The sequence below is a fragment of the Paroedura picta genome, chromosome 5 (assembly GCF_049243985.1).
Source record: "Paroedura picta isolate Pp20150507F chromosome 5, Ppicta_v3.0, whole genome shotgun sequence".
NCBI classification, from domain to species: domain Eukaryota; kingdom Metazoa; phylum Chordata; class Lepidosauria; order Squamata; family Gekkonidae; genus Paroedura; species Paroedura picta.
Window position 1 is genome coordinate 43,963,481 of NC_135373.1, and position 19,716 is coordinate 43,983,196.

General features: G+C 45.6%; 1 protein-coding gene across 1 annotated transcript in view; it reads left to right on the forward strand.

Annotated features, from left to right (window-relative positions):
* PSMB2 (proteasome 20S subunit beta 2) overlaps nucleotides 1–19,147 on the forward strand; it is a 33,073-nt gene extending 13,926 nt beyond the window's left edge. The window contains exons 4-6 of the mRNA XM_077337569.1: nucleotides 12,955–13,117; nucleotides 15,725–15,774; nucleotides 18,919–19,147. Coding sequence (XP_077193684.1) covers nucleotides 12,955–13,117; nucleotides 15,725–15,774; nucleotides 18,919–19,026 — 321 coding nt within the window. The 3' untranslated portion in view covers nucleotides 19,027–19,147. The remainder of the gene's footprint in view (nucleotides 1–12,954; nucleotides 13,118–15,724; nucleotides 15,775–18,918) is intronic.
* Nucleotides 19,148–19,716: the final 569 nt, after the last annotated feature.

Consider the following 19,716-nt stretch of genomic DNA (forward strand, 5'->3'; position numbering starts at 1 on the left):
GACTATATTTACCATGAGCCCCGGATAGCATGGTTATTGTAGTCTAGGGACATCTAGTGGGCCACAGTTTAGCCACCCCTGTGTTAGACTTACACTGGCCCTCACATACCCGATATTATTATTATATTATATTTATTATTATTATATATATTATTATTTATTACCCGCTGCTTTCAGCAAAGCTGTCTCATGGCAGGTAACATAGCAATAAAAACCCCTTATAAAATACATAATATCATTGATTCCCCCCCCCCATTAAAATTATGTTTCCCGGCAGCAAAAACCTATCCTCCCACTCCCAAATCAACTAGCTCACCCACTGTGCCCCATGGGGGTTATCTACGAGTGCTGGCAGTCCACCACCAGGCGATGGTCTGGCCTGGCGGCAGTCTAACCTGGAAGGGTCCGTCTAATCTTCCGTGCTCTGACCTCAACTGTAGACCAGGCCCTGCAGAATGCAGGAAGCTCCTGTAGGGCCCTCAGTTCTTCCGGGAGCTCATTCTACCAGATTGGAGCCAGGACCAAAAAGGCCCTTGCCCTGGTTGAGGCCAAACGAACTTCCTGGGGACTGGGTACCACCAACAAGTTAGTGCCCATAGAGCATACAACTCTGCAAGGGGCATAGGGTGACAGACAGTCCATTAGACAGTCCCGTACTGCAGTGGTCCCCAACCTTTTTGAGGCTGGAGACCGGCAGGGCAACTGCCCCCGCGCATGCTGTGCATCCGCGCATTGCGCATGCATGGCCGGGCCGCACATGCGCACATGCGTGGCCGAATCGCGCATGCGCTATTTTGGCCGCGCATGCGCGGGAGCGGCCCTGATTCCCTCCTCCCGCAGTAAGAAGCTTCCCGGGTTGCAAGCTTGTGACCTGGGAAGTTTTTTACTGCAGGGGGGGCGGCACCATAGCCTACGCAGCCCGTCACCGGGCCGCAGCGCGTGGGTTGGGGACCACTGCCATACTGCAAAGGGCCTTAAAGGTCAGAACCAAAACCTTGAACCTTATCTGGGCCACAACTGGCAACCAGTGCAGCTGCCTCAGCACAGGCCCTCCCAGATGTTCCTGTGAAGACCCTAGCAGCTGCATTCTGTACCAGCTGCAATTTCCGGTTCAGAGACAAGGGCAGGCCAATGTAGAGCAAGTTACACAAGTCAAATTCTGGTGGTCTTTCAATGCTGGCTAGTCTGATTCAGATTTGGGCTTGGAATTAGTACAGCCCAGCGATAAGTGAAAATTTTAAATTCACATCTCATCTAACCAGGTGAATGAGCTCTTCCGCTCATTCACCTGGTTAGATGAGATGTGAATTTAAAATTTTCAAACCTTGCCTAAGGAATTGTTGACATTTGGGCCCAGAGTCCCACTTGGTCTGAAAGAATATCCAGGTGAGGTTTTGAGTAATAAAACCGCATGGGAGCCTCTCCCGTGCTGATTGAAATTAATGGGATGTGTGAATTTCTGATGCAGAGAGCTCTTGTGAATTTTCTCAGGTATGAAGCTTTCCCCCTCCTCTTTTCCAAATCTCTCTCTCTCTGGGGGTGTGGGGGGGGGGCAGTACGTGTGAAGATGTTGCGTTCTCGTTCCTCCGCAGCTTTTGCATTCTCCTGTGAGGTGCCTGCTGAGACTGGAACTCCCTGTGTTAAATGGTCCTGTGGGGCGCACACAGCAATTTCCAAGTTCATTTTTCATGGCCCAGCTGACTTATCCCAGGCTGGGCTGAAGCAGACGCAGCCGCTCTTTCCAAAACAGACACAGTCCATTCAAGCAGATAGCCGTGTTGGTCTGAAGTAGCACAACAAAAGTTTTAGTCTAGTGACACCTTTCAGACCAACAAAGGCTTATTCAAGATGTGAGCTTTCATGTGCATGCACATTTAACACTCCAGCAGTGTTTCCGGAAAATCAGAAGTATATTTATACTTTATTCCATGTAAGTACATTTATACATTATTCCATTAGACTCATGATATTGCACCATCTCTTCCTCACTTCAGTATAAGCAGCAGTGATTTGTATTTTTTTAAATTACCTCTTTCTAAAAGGACTGAGAGCTCTACTTCAAACTTTTGTCTAGGGAAATTTGCCTGGTTGCCTCACTCCTAGCAGTACCAAAATGGCCGTCATAGTTGCACGTGACATCCAAAAGCAGTCAGATATCCGGGTTACTTCATCTTGAAATGGAGTCATTTGTACAGCATTCCCTCAGCAAAAGGATGTGAGAAATTCTCAAATCCTGAATTGCTCCCACACCATTTAGTACACCTGTCGTCTGAAATGGCATGCTTGCTAGGAAACTTTTCAGGCTTCAGCTGATGGATGGGGAAGACCCCATTCAAAGCCCACCTCTGCTTTACTGATACACAAAGCTGTCACATGGGTTCAGTACAGATGTTATACTGCCATGTACCATGGTTTTTATTTCATTTTTACCCTGCATTTCTCCCCAGGAGGATCCAAAGTGTCTTACATTGTTCTTTTCTCCATTTTTTATCTCACAATAACCCTGTGAGGCAGATTATGCTGAGAATGTGTGGCTGTCCCAAAGCTTCTGTGGCAAAGAAGGGATTTGAACCTGAGGCAAATGCTTCTCCTCGTGTGTGGAGATGAGACGTGATGTATTGTATGTTCAGAAGATTGCATTTCTGTGAAAGAAAATGTTTTAATTTTCCCCCCTCCTTTGATTAAATATTTGGCAGTGGAAAAGCTAGTACAGGGTCAGTCGACTACTAGCAGAGCCCTGCAAATAGAAGAGGACAGTTTTTCCTGATTCTCCCCCGACTGCAGTCCCCATCCCTCCATTCAAATGTGTCCCAGTACTCTAGGCTAGCGATCCCCAACCTGTGGGCTGCGGACCACATGTGGTCCTTTAACTAATTGGAGGTGGGCCCCGGACGCCTTCTCTCCCCCCCCCCTGGCCCTTTACAACACACTTCGGGTGTCATTGTCTCCCATCACTCCCAGATGCAGAGAAACAAGCTCAGGGTTCCCATTGATTTGTCATTGTCATGAGTTAAAATTTCCATGAAAATAAAATGTTCCTTATGTTCATTGTTGTGGCGTGTCTGTATCTTATTTTGAAGGCATGTTTAAACATTACCATAGTGATCAGAGAGCGTTAGGGCAGTGGTTGAGAGTAGAGGAGTAAACTAACCCCCCCCCCACCGGGCCTCAGTAAAATTGTCAAGCGTTGAGTGGTCCCCGGTGATAAAAAGGTTGGGGACCACTGCTCTAGGCAACTTTCCATGCATAAGAAGACACTGTGAAGGGTGATAGAAGAGACCCACGTCTGCCACAATTCTTTTTTGTTAGCCAGTTTGTTGGCTGCAACCCATGATTTCTTTCTTGAACAAGTTCCCACCTGTGGGGTTGTCAACGAGTTGGGCCATTCCTGCTCCAAAATATCAGATTGGACATGTGGAAAGTTGCCATATGGACTTGCACGCAGGTCATTAAATGAAGACCTATCCAAATCATGGTCTTCAACTGGGAATGCTCAGTTTTGTGGATGGGAAGGATGGGTGTGTATTTGAGCCATGGCATTAAAATTTCATCCACCAAACAGGGTTCGTTTTAGTGCTGATGGTGTTTGAATAGCGAGTTCCACCTAAATTTAGCAGAGAGTCGCAGTCCGATTTAAGTCAGCCATTCTGTACTTATGCCCTTTGCCGCTTTGTCTGGCTTGAGTTTGCTTATCTGTGAATCTGTATGAACCCTGTACTTTTGCAATTACACAGTTTGCAATGCTTCATATTTTTAGCTCTTTGCTTCTCTTGTAGCTTATAATTCTGTGGTATCTATGCTTAGTTGCTTGAAAACGAAGATGTGAAATTCTGGGGAAAAATAAAAAACTGGGGGGGCACATGTAGGAGGGGAGTTCATGGGGGGGGGTTAAAGTTCCCAATGAAAAGAGTAGAAATGTGGGTACACAGTTCCTACACAATATTTTATATTTTGGGAATGAGTTAAATTCTTTAAGACAAGGTTTCAGTCACTGTATATTCTAAAACATATTATTAGTGTCCAGCATTAGTTCTGTTAATTCTTGTGTATACTTTATATAAATATAACTGCTTTTGTCCAAAATATACCATGTATAATGGTCCTATGAAGGTTCTATGTGACTGGTTCTGCAAATGACACATTTTCCTTACAATGAGGTCTGTGTTTTCAGTTTTCAACTTTATCTTTTCCTGCCTCTTGGATGTCAGACCTAGGATGATTGTTCTGAAGTAGCATAGGCTGCCGCAGTTTGGCACAAGCTCCTCATTACTGGGTACAGTCACAGTTTTGCTTGCCAAAAATAAGTTATTTTGTAGTTCCATAAATCTTCTGAATGCCACTATGTATAATGTTTTAAATTGTATATTTTAAGTTAAAGGAGCAGAAAAAGTAAGGTTTGATAAAGTATTGCATATTTGTCCCCCCCACCCGAAATTTCTTAGTTTTTCTTCCATGGCTTCATATTTTCGGGCAATTTCACATAATGCGGGTTGTCCCAGGTAACACCAGCAGTTGATGTGGAGACATTATTAGTGGTTTACCATTGTAGCCCTGTTTGTAAGTTACATTGAACACACACATAACAGGTGTACAAGTATACACTTGACTTTGGGGGGGAGTCACTGAGTAGTTCTTCTGTTACATTCAACTGTTACATTCATGGCACTGATAAAACTGTTCTGACCGAGCAGTGATATCAGGGCTCTCTCAGCCTCACCCACCCCACAGGGTGTCTGTTGTGGGGAGAGGAATGGGAAGGCGACTGTAAGCCGCTTTGAGCCTCCTTCGGGTAGGGAAAAGCGGCATATAAGAACCAACTCTTCTTCTTCTCTTCTTATCTCTCTCTGTCTCTGTCTGTCTGTCTCTCTCTCATATGGAATTAATTGTCCTGAGAATCTCCCCTTTTGTTTTTTCCTCTTTAAGAACTAGAAGCTTGTGTGGCTTCAGAGACTGGGCTGAGCCTAGCTTGTAGCAGCCTAGCAGTTAGAAATTTAATTTGTTTTTATTCTTAAAAAATTAGTTCCATTTCCTTGAAGCTGGGGAAATAAATGCCAACTGCTTACTTGCGCTTCCGGTGCCGTTATAGCTGAGCAGTTGGGTAGAATACTGCCAGTGCTGTTCTCCAGTGGTCTGTAGGTGGGATCCTTTGGGAGAAGCTTCTCCCTATAGGCTGGCAGGGTCGTCAGTCTTGTGTGGTTCCTGAAGGGGGAGAGGCTTCTCACTTGTAGCCCAGTTTTAGGTCTTAAGGCAGCTAGATGTCGTAGAGTTTGTTCCATTGAGCGTCATAGTCCCTACCTTAATTTCTACATGTACTTTTCTGTTGATCTGTTTGTTCCTCCTTTCTTTTATGGGGGATTACCTCCCCCAGCACCAAGCTTTCTTGGCAACTGAGGAACGACCAGTTGCTTACAGCGACAGAGATTTCTTCTCCTCAGCTTCTTTACTGTTCAGGATCTCCTAAGCTGTGGCATCTCCAAGAGGCTTGCGTACCAATTCAGCTTGTTAATGGCACCATTGACTATATTGGGAATGTCAGCTTATCTGCCTTTCCCGGTGGGGGGTTAAGTTACAGCCTCCAAACTTTCAGGGTAGCCCCAGGAAGCTCCTCCTTGATTCCCCTATACATTTCAACATGCTTGGTCCAAGAGGTCCACTTGTAGGGGCTCCCAAAGAGGGTGCCCCATCTCTCCATTATATCCAATGGAGAGTCCATCCCTTCTGCTCTTCTGCTACTGCAATGTGACTCACTCTGACAAACTTTGTGGTGGCCTGACGTAGCACCTTGAGTCTTTTAATATTCATATTGGGTTTCGGTGCTGTTTTTGATTAGCAAGTGAAATTGGCAGGGAAACAGAATATTGTGTTAACGGCTGGGTATAATAAGGCATCTGTGCCATGTTGCCTTTGAAGTCATTAAATTTGGAAGCCATTCTAATTACATTGGGGGGGGGCTACAGTTCTGTAATGAAACGGGGATAAGAGAAAACGAGTGATGCTGGGAACAGCTTTAGTAACTTATTCTAGGAGGTTGGTACCTGCTCCCTATAAAGGAAGGCTTGAAAAAATTGTTTGAATTTTGTTTTCAGAAGCTTACGGAATTGTCTATGTGGTATATTGGAGGAGTATATTTCTCCCTCTTTGAAGAATTTGGGGTCACCTAGTTAAGTCAATGGGTAATTAGTTCAAGAGTGACTAAAGAAAATAGTTCTTCAGCTAAAAGGTAAAGATAAAGGTATTCCCTGTGCAAGCACCGAGTCATGTCTGACCCTTGGGGTGACGCCCTCTAGCGTTTTCATGGCAGACTCAATATGGGGTGGTTTGCCAGTGCCTTCCCCAGTCATTACCATTTATCCTTCAGCAAGCTGGGTACTCATTTTACCGACCTCGGAAGGATGGAAGGCTGAGTCAACCTTGAGCCGGCTGCTGGGATTGAACTCCCAGCCTCATGGGCAGACAGCTTCAGCTAGTTCTTCTGCTAGCACATCTTTAACATTTGAAAATTTTCATCCTAAGTCTTTTTCAACCAGGGTTTCGTGAAACTGGCTGCTAAGTGGGGGAAGCCCACATACTTATTGGTTATGGTGCTTCTGCTCATGAAAGAGTTGAACTCTCTGCCCTGTTTGTCATAAAATGTTCCCCCAGGGTCTGTTAGCCAACAAGAAAGCGGAGGAAGGAGGCTGAGATAGCGGGGGGGGGGAGACATTTTAGAGGGCTTGATCCTGACCACAGGTCCGTGACGCATTGATGAGACCTTTCTCCAGCATACTTCCTGTGGGAAGTGAGAGCTTCCTCAACCATCCTGGGTCATTGAAAGACAGGAATCTATGGGACCCATGCAGAAAGTATGCATAGCAGCCTGAATAGCCCTGACTTGCCTGATTTTGTCAGAACTTGAAAGTGAAGCAGGGTTGGCCCTGGTGAACCTTAGCTCACCCTTAGGTGTCTGGGGTGATGGGAAAGGGCTTGCAAGTCAGTCTTGTCATGACACAAAATGCTGTGCAAGCTTTCCTACTCTCCAGTATTGCAAGAGGCAAGATGGTTATAGCCTCTCCCTATGCTGGCAGGGGCTCATGGGAATTGTAGTCCATAGACATCTGGAGGGCCACAATTTGACTACCCCTGCTATAGGGGGATCTCCCTACACTAAGTGGGATTCAACTACCATTCACGAGTCCACTGCACAATATCCCAATCCACTTACCTGAAAAACAGGGTAGATTCCACATTGGGAACGGTGCTAAAAGCTGCAGGCATTCTCTCAAAGTCCTGATGAACTGACTATCACTCTTATAAACCTATCTCACCTTGGGCAATCTGCAGCTAGGTCTTTCTTGGCTTTACAGCAACTCAGGAACCCATATTTTTGTGCATTGAATAGCAAAACACGTGAGCTAGCCAGTGAGTGACTGGGCTGTGAGCCCAGCTCTCTCCCGGTAGAAGTCCCACGTTAGCTGAGGTCACATATACACATTGGGCACTTTGAAGAGCTTGTTAGTGTGAGTTGGGCCTCCACAGAGGGAACTTGCATCCTGTATCACCTCATAATGCCTTCTGGGCTTCCCTCACTTAGCAGCCAGTTGCAGAATGACAACTTGAGTGGGTGAGTGGATCTACTTTGTGCCTGGTTTGAAAAATCCATGCCCAAGTCCCAGCTCGGCTGCATGTGTGAATACTATAGTTTGGACAGTGCCCTGGGGTAGCTGGATTCTCTTGTGAACCTCTATCTTGGATTCACCTGCTAATAGCTTAAAGACCTCTGTATTTGTGTATGGCACTGCAGCATCCTGTATCTACCCCCCCCCCCTCACACACACACATACACACACACACACATGCTCTTCTTCCCATCAGTAAAATGCAGCTCCTTAAGATACATTCAATTATAGGTGACACTACCTGGCCTGTGTCCAAAGGGAGCCTGTGAATTCCTCTCCTGCTGTCCACGCCTGGTAGGATGCCTTCCTCTTGCCCACTTCACCTCCTCCCCTCCTTCCCTGTGACTTTGGCTTCCGCCAGATGTCACGCTGCCTCCCCCAGCCTCCCCTTGCTGGTTGTGTGTGTGGCGTGGTTGTCACCACTGTTCCCTTCAGCTGTAAATTCTGAAGGATTTCACGCTCTTCCTAATCCTCGCAGTTATTTTAATTCAAGGGAAGAAGCAAAAGATCATCTTTTCTCCCAGTTGCTAGCATAGCACCAAGATGGTATTGCTAAAAAAACAAAATAAGATGCTTGTCTACCTCACACTTAAGCAGCTGTCCTTCAATTATACTTCCAAAATATACCGAAAGAAGGTGCCAATATGTAGCCATCAGAATCTAGAAATCTTGTTGAGGCACTGCTGTGGGGAGAGTTTAGATTCCTGCTCAGCACTGAAGCTCACTGGTATCTTCTCAGTCTAGTCTATCTCACAGTATTGTTGTAAAGGTGGGAATAATTGTGCGTGAGACGTGGATCACGGACCAATGTGTCCTCCCCAGCAGATCACTAACAAGCCAGAGCAGTGAATCATGCCAAAGTCTTTCTGTGCCCAAGGAGCTTAGGCACATTAGTTTATTTTCTTGAAGCATTCTTGGGCATTCTAGTGGCATCCTCCTTCCTGGATAGATTCAAATGGGTAGCTGTGTTGGTCTGAAGTAGCACAATAAACTCAGAGTCCAGTAGCACCTTTAAGACCAACAAAGATTTATTCGGGGTGTGAGCTTTCGAGCGCAAGCACTCTTCGTCATCCTCCTCCCTGGGTTTTGGAAGTTTCCAATCTAAACAGTTTGTCATCGGGACTGGAGCACCACAAGTTGGGGTTTGTCACCATGACACAAATGGAGATCCTGAAACAGGATGTAGACAAGGGAGTGTGCAAGGCCAGGAATAAACCAGGGTTGTTTTTACTCCAGGCAAACTGCAGTTAGTTTGCGACATCAGAATACAGGTTAGCATTTCTGAAAATGCAGTGTGACCATGCACACTGTAGAACACGGTGCTGCATTTACTGGAGCTGCCGCCATGTGCATCTCTTTGTCTCTGTTTTGCTAACCGAAATGGTGAAATTGGAACACCAAGTAAGGTAAGCGATACTCTTCTAGCATAGGGAAGCTACTTCTAGCATAGGGAAGATACTGAGACTATTGTGACCCGCCTCGAGCCTATAGGGAGAGGCGGGGAATAATAATAATAATAATAATAATAATAATAATAATAATAATAATAATAATAATAATAATAATAGCTCTGTCTGTTTTTTTTTGCTGCAGCAGCCCTGTGTTTCTTGTGATGTGCTGTTCCATCCTAGCAAAAGCACACTCCTGAAAAGCCATGGGGAATTGGGGGAACAGCATCATCAAGGAGAGGGCTTGAAATGCCTTCTGCAGTCGGCTGTGCCAAGTTGTTACACAGCTGTCCTGGTCTAATTAGCTTGCACATCATTTATGTATGTATGCTTTGACATCTGACACGCAGTCAGACAATGGTTGGTGTTGCGGAGCCCCATTTGCGGCACAGAATCCGACTCTCCAATTACAGTGCGGCTTCGATTTGCCAGTTTCTGTATGTGCAAGATGCCTAGGCGTAAATAAGGGGGTGTTACATGAGCTAATTAAATCGATTGAGCTGGGGAGCAACTTGCAATTTCAGAAGCTCTCCTGACATTCTTCTGGGTTCCTCCCTCCCCCCCCCCCCAATCTTTTGTAGAAGTTTACTGTTAAAGGGCACTTCGGGATGAAGGAATTCTGTTTAGTATGTTCTGTGGAAACTGGAACAAAATCATCCCAGACTATAATGATGACTCCTGGTCAGTCTAGTTCTCCGCCTGCCCAGGAAACCCCTAAATTATTACTAAAACTTACTGGTAATCATCAGCTGAGCTGTTTGGGCTTGGATCCAATATTTCTTCTTTCTCTCTTGGATGTAGGTGGCTGTAGCGTGTAGTACGAGGATTTGGACGATGGAGTAGAATGGATGTGTTTGGGGGCAGGTAGGGAGTGTACCATTGGGGCAGGTACATTGTCAAAATTGTCGGGGGGGGGGGTTAACCCTTTCCTCATTGTCCATTTCCTTGCTCAAAATTGACCTCCCGGTTGCTTCTCTTCCCCCGAGGAACATGTAATTCCGAGAATTCATAAGGTTTCTCAGGTAGCTGAAAGTAATTGTAGAACCTCTGGAAGCTTTCCTCTGTTCTTCTTCCATCACTGCTTATTTTATTTAATTTTTAGCCACTTCTTAGCCAAAGAGACAGTTAGCTGGTAAAGAAGAGGTAAGCGAGGGATAGCTGAGAGGGAGAGAACCTGCAGGAGCTCTGCCAAGAGTCGCTTCTTTGCTCTCTCTGCCTATCTCTTTTCTGGGGGAGTTTCACAACCCTCGAGTCAGCTTGTGCAGAGCTGCTCCTCCCTTGAGGGATATAACAAGCACTCCAGATCTTAAATAATTTCACAAAATGTAAAGAAATAACAGAGTGTTGTTATGTGCCCCTGGAGTGTGGGGTATAATCGGACTTCAGTGGATTTGTGGCATCCTAGTCTGGGAGCGCCAGTTTTGGCTTTGGTTTGGATTTTTTTGTTGCGGTTCTGTCTTGTTCTTGTGTCCATATTTCTTTGTTTTCATTTCACTGGACATTTATGCAGTGAAGCTATAACCTCCCCCCCCCCCCAACTCCCAGCTCCATTTGGGTTTGAATTTTGAGTGCTGCTGCCCTCCACCAAAAGGATCGTTCCTCCCTGACTTTAGCCAGATAGCATAAAGGGCACCACCTTTATAGGCAGTTGTAACATCTCTCACAAAGTGGGCCCAAGGAGATGTTTTACACTCTAAGGAAGTCTGGCAGAGTTGCAAAGGGGCATAATGGGGGCGTTGGCATTGGCATCCCAAGAATCCCTGCTTGGGTCTTAGGCGCAGTTCCCTATCTCCTGCTCTCTATACTGACAACGGGTGTGAGCACTTGGTGGAAATTGCTGTAACTGCATGCTCGCTGCAGCGTCTAACGCGTAGCTTGTCAGCGTGTATGCACGTAATTGTTGCAATGCGCAAGGTTGTGATATTAAACTAACTTGCAGTCAGAGTACAAAACTGACTGTCACACTTGCACTGAAACTTAAGGAAATAAGGGGAAACCTCACTCTAATTAAACAGCAACACTCTTGCTAACAAAAGTAGCAAATCAATCATTCTCCCTCACAGACAGATCAGTCACACTATGTGATGTGCAAAAGCTCCAGAACTTAACAAATGCACCATCTCAATGACAGTAGTGCAAGGTTGTCTGTTATACAAAATCGAGAAAACCCTACTCAAGCAAAAATCTCTTCTGTCACAAGATCAGTTTCACTCAGTTGGTGGGAAGGGTTCCTGTCAGTTTAATCGTCAGCTACCAGTCATTCTTTCCCTGTGAATCTGGTCAGGCATTGGGGTAACTATTATGAATTGATATTGTTTTCATCATCTCAACAGCACAACAAAAGGGAGTAAATAGATGGTAAATAAATGGATGTCCACCCCTGTTGGCTGCTAGTATTTTCATTTAATTAATGAGTTTGAAATTGTCCATGGAACATCATTTGGGTCCGAAAATGGGCTAAAGAACTTAAGAGTTGCTAATATTTTTTGTTTATTGGTGGTTTGAACATTAACACAGTTCAGGCGTAAGTATCGCTTACAGAATAATGGACAAGACGCTTACAAAAGCAACAGTCACATATTTTCTTTTCGATAGGATCAACCAAAATATCACCAGGCTGCTTCAGACTTTAATTTAAAGCTCTCCTAGATGCATATTTGGTTCCTGAGCCTGATGAGCAGAAATGTTCACGTTCACAAACTTAACATCTGGGCCGTGTATAACGGCTCTAAAAAAAAACAAGTTCAGGCAGATGAATCTGATTTGCATGCTGTTCTGCAGCTCTTAATATTCTGAAGGGTTTGTTCAGTTTATTAGCCTTAAGGGCAGTGAGGTCATAGTAGAGGAGACTGAATTGCTTCTCTTTGGCCACCAGTAATCTTAATTCAGCTCCCCTGCTCCCCTTGCTTCTGGGATGGCCAGTCTCTTGGTAGGGCCTGGAGTTCTCCTAAGAATTACAACTGATCTCCAGGCTGTTCTCATGGGGAAAACATTAGTGTTGAAGTAAAGCCCTATTGAGCCTCCCTGAAGACGGTCACCAAATCTCCAGGAATTTCCCAAACTGGAATTGGCATCCCTACTTGCTTCTCCATCTTTTCCAGACATTACCCACATAACGTTTTCAGTATAAGTTCATGATTTAAAAGAGGAGATGTCACTCTTTATGGACAGAATTCTACCCTCTGTATTTTAATGCAGGGGTAGTCAACCTGTGGCCCTCCAGATGTTCATGGACTACAATTCCCATGAGCCCCTGCAAACGCTGGCAGGGGCTCATGGGAATTGTAGTCCATGAACATCTGGAGGACCACACGTTGACTACCCCTGTTTTAATGAATTCCTTCCCTCAAGTACACCGGCATATTGATTTATTGTACTTCTCTTTGTATTCCAAACGGTTTAAGATCCATTGTGAAGATAATGCTAGGATGTATTTAACTTGAAGGGGAGAGGGGTTGCTTCAGGTTTTCTTTTCTTTTTGTGTGTGTGTGGACATTTTTGTATGTTGATGCTCTTTCCATAGCCTGCTTGGCTAATTTATTCCTTTTTTGTGCATTTTTTAAAAATAAGGGCAGATGCTGAGCCTTCATAAACTTATAATTAGCATTCTGATGACTGCAGAAAGATGAGTAACAGCAGATATTGCTGTTGCTTGTTGGTTTAATGTCTTTAAGGAAAATGTGTTATGCATGTAGTATATAAGCGGATACTGTGGGGCTACAGCTTTGTGTTCTGGCTTGGACTAAGTGTTCCCAAAAGGCACCACAGAACAATGCCGTGACCTCCTACCTGCTGATGTGTCCCTTTTGGTGCTCTGATGTGTGTCCCCCTCCCTTCTTTCTTTTTTGCAGACCCCTTATCACGTCAACCTCCTCCTGGCAGGCTACGATGAGCAGGATGGGCCTGCCCTCTACTACATGGATTACCTCGCCTCTTTAGCCAAAGCTCCCTTTGCAGCCCATGGCTATGGGGCCTTCCTGACGCTCAGCATCCTTGACCGCTACTACAAACCAAGTAAGCACCATGCCAGTGGCAGCAGCCACAAATGAGCTTCCCTTTTCAATGAAACAGCATGACTCACATTTTTTCAGAAAAAGGGAACTTGGTGTCTGGTAGATTGATAGAGGTATGGAGATATGGATGCAGAGAGCAAGGGGTGTAGCGGTTAAAACATTACATGATGATCAGGGAGCCCTGGTTCAGATCTCTGCTCTGCCGTGGGAGCTCGTTGGGTGACCTTGAATCTGTTGGCAGTCTCAACCTAACCGATCTCACAAGGGCTGCTGTGGGGGTAACTTGGAAGAGCAGAGAATGGAGTAAACCATTTTGTGTCCCAATTGAGGAGAAAAGCAGGGTGTGAAGGAAATAAGTAAAATCTAAATGTGAGGAACAAGCAAGATTTTGGCAGACAGAGAGGGTTATGTGTGGAGTTGACCCTTCACAAGCTGAGCCCTTGGAACTAGAAGATGTATACTGCAATACAAGAGTCAGATGGTCTTGATGCAGAAAGTTGTTGCGCATAGTGTGTGTGTGCGTGTCCTGAATACTGTACAGGACAGCTACAAATGGCTCAGCCATTGAGGCAATCATGCCAACTACAAGGAGGTGCCAGGGGGCCTTTGAGGGATACCTAACTACATGTGTTTTGTGGCTGAGCCATGTCTTCAGTACATGTGTATCAATGAAATGGGGGATTTTGTGCTGTTCAGTTGAGATTCACATGGAGTGCTGTAGTATAAGTTACCAAAACTTGGCTGGTTCTAGATCATTTATTCTACCACTGTTATAATGAGCATCATTTTGCTATGAATTCTGTTCCTGAGATCTATCCTCCAGTAAATTGAAGGGCAGCTGGGATTGGTGTGAGGGAAGAGATGCTTTGCGAAATAAGCGAATGGGTTCTGGAAAACCTGCTGGTGGGTGCCATGGTACCATGTTGAAGATTGCTGTGCCAGGCAGAGCTTCCTGACAATTCAATGCCCTTCCTGATCCCTGTCAGAGTTCTTGCCAACACTTAAAAGCTTTCAGAAGGCTTAGAACAGGGGTAGTCAAACTGCGGCCCTCCAGATGTCCATGAACTACAATTCCCATGAGCTCCTGTCCATAGACATCTGGAGGGCCGCAGTTGGACTACCCCTGGCTTAGAATGTTACTTGGGAACGAGAAATCAAAGATGCTCAAGTTTTCACAGTGCCCTGATCCTACATGTTTTGTGATGAGCTCGGAGATGCCACAAAACGTTTGCGGTCTCGTATTTGGTCTCACTGTGTACAGCTTCACTTGGCGGTTCATGCTCAGTTGATAAAATTCTGGCAGCCTTGTGCTCGCTTTTCAAAACAATGCTGAGTCACTGAATATTTTGGTAGCAAAGCACACTATGATTTCCAGGTTGGGTACTGGTTGATAGTTAACATGACGTGGCATTAAGTATCTAACAGTGTTTGGCTGACCTGCGGTAATGCTTGCCATTTAACTTGTTTAGTTTTATTTATTTAAAACATTTGCATGCTGTCTTTCCACCTACTGGGGTACTCCAAGGCAGCTTGGAGGATTTGCAGGTTTTGACTGCGAACTGTCATAATACTTCCAATTAGGGTTGGGTGCTTCAGCATCCGAAGCGGCCATTCGCACCCAAAGCAGCAAGCAGCAAGCGAGGAGGAAGGGGAGGCATGGGCACAGCGCCTGTGTGTGAGCACTGGCCAGCACACTGGCACCCGTGCCTCCCCCCCCCCCGCCATGGCACTGGCTGCTTCAGGCGCAAACAACCACTACAGACGCCGAAGCACCTAACCCTGCTTCCAATGCCAGCCATTCTCAAAACTCCCTTAATTCCCAGTGTTAAGGTGCAGCTTACTTCTAAAGCTTAAACCTAAATCTTAAGTTGTGCATCCAGAACTGAACTAGGCAAATCAGCCCTTCTGGGCAAATCGTAAACTGTCTGCAAATATTTGTTTCAGAAATGGGTTGAAGCAACTGCTCCCCAGAGAAGCAGACTGTGTCAATTCTGCCCTACTTAGACATCTCTTCACTGCTGCAACACATTCTTCCCCCCCCTCCCAAGGACCAGAGAGCAAAATTAAGCCCACCCCCACCCGTCCTCTCTGTGCATTGTCACAGTTTGCTGTCCCCAGTATGGTCAGACCTTGCTTCTAACGCGAGAATGGCTGGGACACTTCACACACGTGCCGATCCCATTGTTAAATGCTAACCTCCCAGCGGGGAATGGGGCACTGTAAACCCAGCCCCCCAGAGCAATATGTGGCCAGCTGGGGACAGATGGAGCTGATTTAAAGCCGTAATAAGCTTGAGGAGGCTGAGGTGGCCGGGCTCTTCCAAAGCCCTGGCCCCTGGCTGTGGGAGGCAGAATTCCGTCGGGCTTCCCGTTACGGTGGAACAAATTGATTTTTTTCAACGGTTCAATGGGCAGGAGAGCTGGGGCACAGGTGATCCTTCAGACATGTGGAATCAGTTTTCTCAGAGCTGGGAAGGGATCCCGGTTTCCTCTTTTTGCACAACCAAAAAGCTGTTGGAACTTCGTAAGGAGTTGTAGGAGGGAGGGAGTGTCTTCCCTGCTAATTAAAGCGGTCTGTGAATGTCTGTCTTTCTCGTCCCCCCCTGCAGGTATTACACGTGAAGAGGCCATAGAGATTCTCAAGAAATGTCTCGAGGAGGTGAGTGACCTTCCTGGGCTGGAGAAACTAGGCGCCTTTGTTAGGCCAGTCCCCCTTCCACCTCTCCTGCACCCTCTTCCTCCCACCCCACCCGCCAAAAGATTCTTGCCAGAAGGAGAAATAAATACAAAGCAGCCAGATGTGAAATTGGCTACCGGAGCATTCCCCCCCCCCCACTCTCTTCCATCCCACCCCCTCCCCAAGCTTCTATTGTGCTGTTTAAATTTGCTTTCATGCCTCTTGGTCTTCCCTCATATTATGTTTGTAAGTTCTCTCCTGCTTCTCTTCCTGATCAGTGGCATAGTCTTTGATCATGATTGATGCTGTTGCAAATGGGGCCACTGTGAATTCCATGCACCCGACTTGTTTGAGTGCTGCCAGACCGCGCACCATGCCGTGCCCTTCGCTTCTTTCCAAGGCACTTGGGAAGAAGTCACCATTGGGTCTGAATTGTCCCCTCGCCATGACCGTCACTATAACTTGACTCTGACGTTAGTTTCATAAATCTTTATGCCAAGGGTGGACAGCCACTGAACTACCAGGTGATAAATGGGGCCTTAGATCTTGTAGAACATGTGTGTAAAACTTCACCATGTCAGAAGGTGGGCGTGGTGGGCAATTTTCTCTTCATCTGTTGTATTCCTTTCTGCCTTTGATAAGTGGGAACCTCTTGAGGCCATCACAGGTTGAATCAACCGCAAGGATCCTGGCAATATCAGCTAACAGATAGTTCCCGCTGCATCCTGGTAATATCCCTAAAATCCACAGGAGAAGCATGGGGATAAGCACAGGTCTGGCAGAGGAAGTTGTGAAAATCTCTCCTCCTTTCTGTTAATGACAATGGGATCCAGCGCTTAGACCAGTAGTAGAGGATGAACTGTGATCAGGGATTTCTTTGTACAAAATCACCTCAGTCACAAATTCAGAAATACACCTGAAGGTGCCATCTTGAATCAGCCCATCAGCCCATCAAAGTCAGTACTGCTTCCTTAATCTAGCAGCAGCTCTCTGAGGTCTCAGGTAGAGATCTTTCACATAACCTCCTTACCTGCTCCTTTTAATTGGAGACGCCAGGGATTGAACTGGGAAACTTCCGAACCTTCTCCATGCCAAGCAGATGCTCTGCCTCTGAGCAGCAGCTCCTCCCTAGGAAAGAGGCTGTTTTAACTCCTCTATCCCAGCCCAGTCCGCACTATGTGGAAAAGAATGCTGATTTTCCTTAGAAGGTAGTCATAATATTTATTTTTATACCCCACCCTTCTCAGATAAACTCAGGGCAGATAACTTCAAATAAAGTAACGATACAGTGCAATAATTCACATAGTATGGTTTTAAAATTAAATCATTAAGTTTTAACATTAATAAATATCACTATTAAAACTGCCAACTGTATAATTTTGGACTACTGATGAGTCAGTTGTTTAACCAGTGTCAGTTAGGTGGGATCTCAAGCAGGGAGGCCTGCATCTTCACGGTCTTATTTCCTGGCTTCAACCACAGGCTTGATGGAACAGGTAGCCACGTACAAGGGTTACAGAAAAAAGAAGAGATGCTCTTTGCACTGTGAAACCTCTGCATAGGTACTAAGTACTAATCAGCCTGATCCAAAATATGTGTGCATAATTAATCCCCACTCCAATATCTTAGCTTAATGTTCTTTACCCCACTGGAAGGATGTCCCTCCCCCCTTCCTGGGATTGTAGATTTGGGTCAGAACCCTGAATCAATCGTTCCAGCTAATGTTGAAGTGTGGTATATATTTGCCCTGTGCCCCGTTGCTCTCGGTCCTTCATGGGTCACCACGTGAATGCGTTCACTGCCAAAGACATTTGCGTCAACTGGCCCAAGAATATTTGAAGCACTGAGTCACACCACTGGCCTCTCAGGGTCACTGTTGCCTGCTCAGATTGGCAGCAGCTCTTCAGGTCCTCTGGTAGGAATCTTTCACATTGCTGATCCTACTAATAGAAGAGGGCAGGCATTGAGCCAGGGACCTTTTATCTACCGCTGAGCCATGGTATCCTCCACCTGTAATAGACCTTCCTCTTCTTTCAAACAGATTAGCATATCCCAAAATACAATGAAGGTAAACCAAAGAGCTTCTTATTGACTCTTCCTCTGAGTTCATTTATAATCACAGACTAACCATGGAGCAGAAGCTGAGGTGACACAGGAGGGTTACTACCCCAGAGCTGACAAACAGGACGTATTATATCTCATCTGAAAACCACAAGTTTCTTCCCCCCTCCAAACATCTTTTGTCTCCCCTTCTCCTTTTAAAATACTTATTCCCTTTCCATGCTGCCTTTCCACAAACTGTCGTTCCAAGCCACACGCAAATTATTTGGTATGAACCTAATTCCTTGTGTAATAAGAGATCCCAGTCTGTAGATGGTAAAATGACTGTATATTAAACATAAAATGCATTGGAAAGTAGACTAGAACATCTAAATTATAAGAGAGTATAAAGTATCTAATTTACTTTTTAGGCCAATAATGTTCTTAAATAGAAAACAGATGGGGACATGTCTACCAGTTGGACACCCTTCTGTGGAGAAATTCCCATGAAAACACCATCTGTGGGCAAAGATCTCTAGATTTTCTCCTATGATACCATGATTGCATCTTTCGCATAAGACTGTTCTTCTGTGGCACCTAGGTTTTCTCTGATGTGGCAAATGTATTCTTGTGTCTCCAGACATTTACACGCCCCTGCTTGGGAGCCTTATTCGTACCAGAGCCTCACAGATACACACATGTCCCCATGTGCCATGCTTGCCACGGGGAGGCCTGGCTGTTCATGCACAGCCCTTGAGTTGCCAGAAATACCTTGTTGTGGAGGACAAGGGCCCAGAGGCAATAGGCTTGGGATTCTGTTTCCTTCAAACCCAGGGGTTTTTTACCATAATATATCCCAGTAATGTTTATACAATAGTTCTCTAAAAGCAGAAATAAAATTTCACAGTCAAGATTACCTTGTACCAGTGTAAAGTGTGTGTGTGTGTGGCGGGGAGCGATTACCTATATATCTGATAGCATACAGAAGAAATGCTGAGAAGGATCGGGTGATCAGAGAAGCAAAGCCACCTCCTTGGACATCATTGCAAAATTACTCACCCCCGTCTTCCTTCTGTCCCGCTACAGCTCCAGAAGCGCTTCATTCTGAACTTGCCTTCTTTCAATGCCCGTTTCATTGATAAAGACGGCATCCATGACGTGGACAACATACCTCTGTTGAAAGCAGCGGCCTGAATGTCCTGGCCAACTGCCCTCTTCCTGCCTCGGCTTGGCTTTTTGTACTTTTTTTGAAATCCACTGTTCTCTGACTGCACTTTGCGAATGCAAATAATAAAGATTGACTCTTTTATTCCAAGATTGGACCGATTCTGCTGTGAGAAGCTCTTTAACGGACGGACAGGTCTCCTTTCTTTTAAAACTCTCCTCCTTTTCTCAACTTGTGGAATTTGGCCAGCTGCCAGTTTTGAGTAGCTTTAAAAAGGGATTAGGCCTGTGGGGAGGAGGGACATGTATACTGGCAATAGGCTTCACTCAGAAGGGAGGTAGCATGCTCCTTTAGGCTGCACTTGGGGATTTCTGAGGACAGTGGCCAACCACCTATTGAACTCCGATGGACTTGAGTGTGATCCACCAAACATGGCCTCTTAGCCGCACAATGCAGTCACACATAACTAGAGAAAACAGTCTCAGCGGCACGTTTCGTAAACAACCGGTTGCTCGCTTTATTTAAAACATTATATATTGTGCTGCCTTTCCCACCTGGTCAAAGTCAACAAGGAGGTGAGCATAAAAAACATCAACACAACTAAAAATACAGTTAAAATTCTAAAAATAATTCCATTAACACAGCAACAAACACTGGAAGGAGCGCCAATAACCACTATTAGGGGCATGCCAGATGCAACTAGATCTTCACCTGCTGGT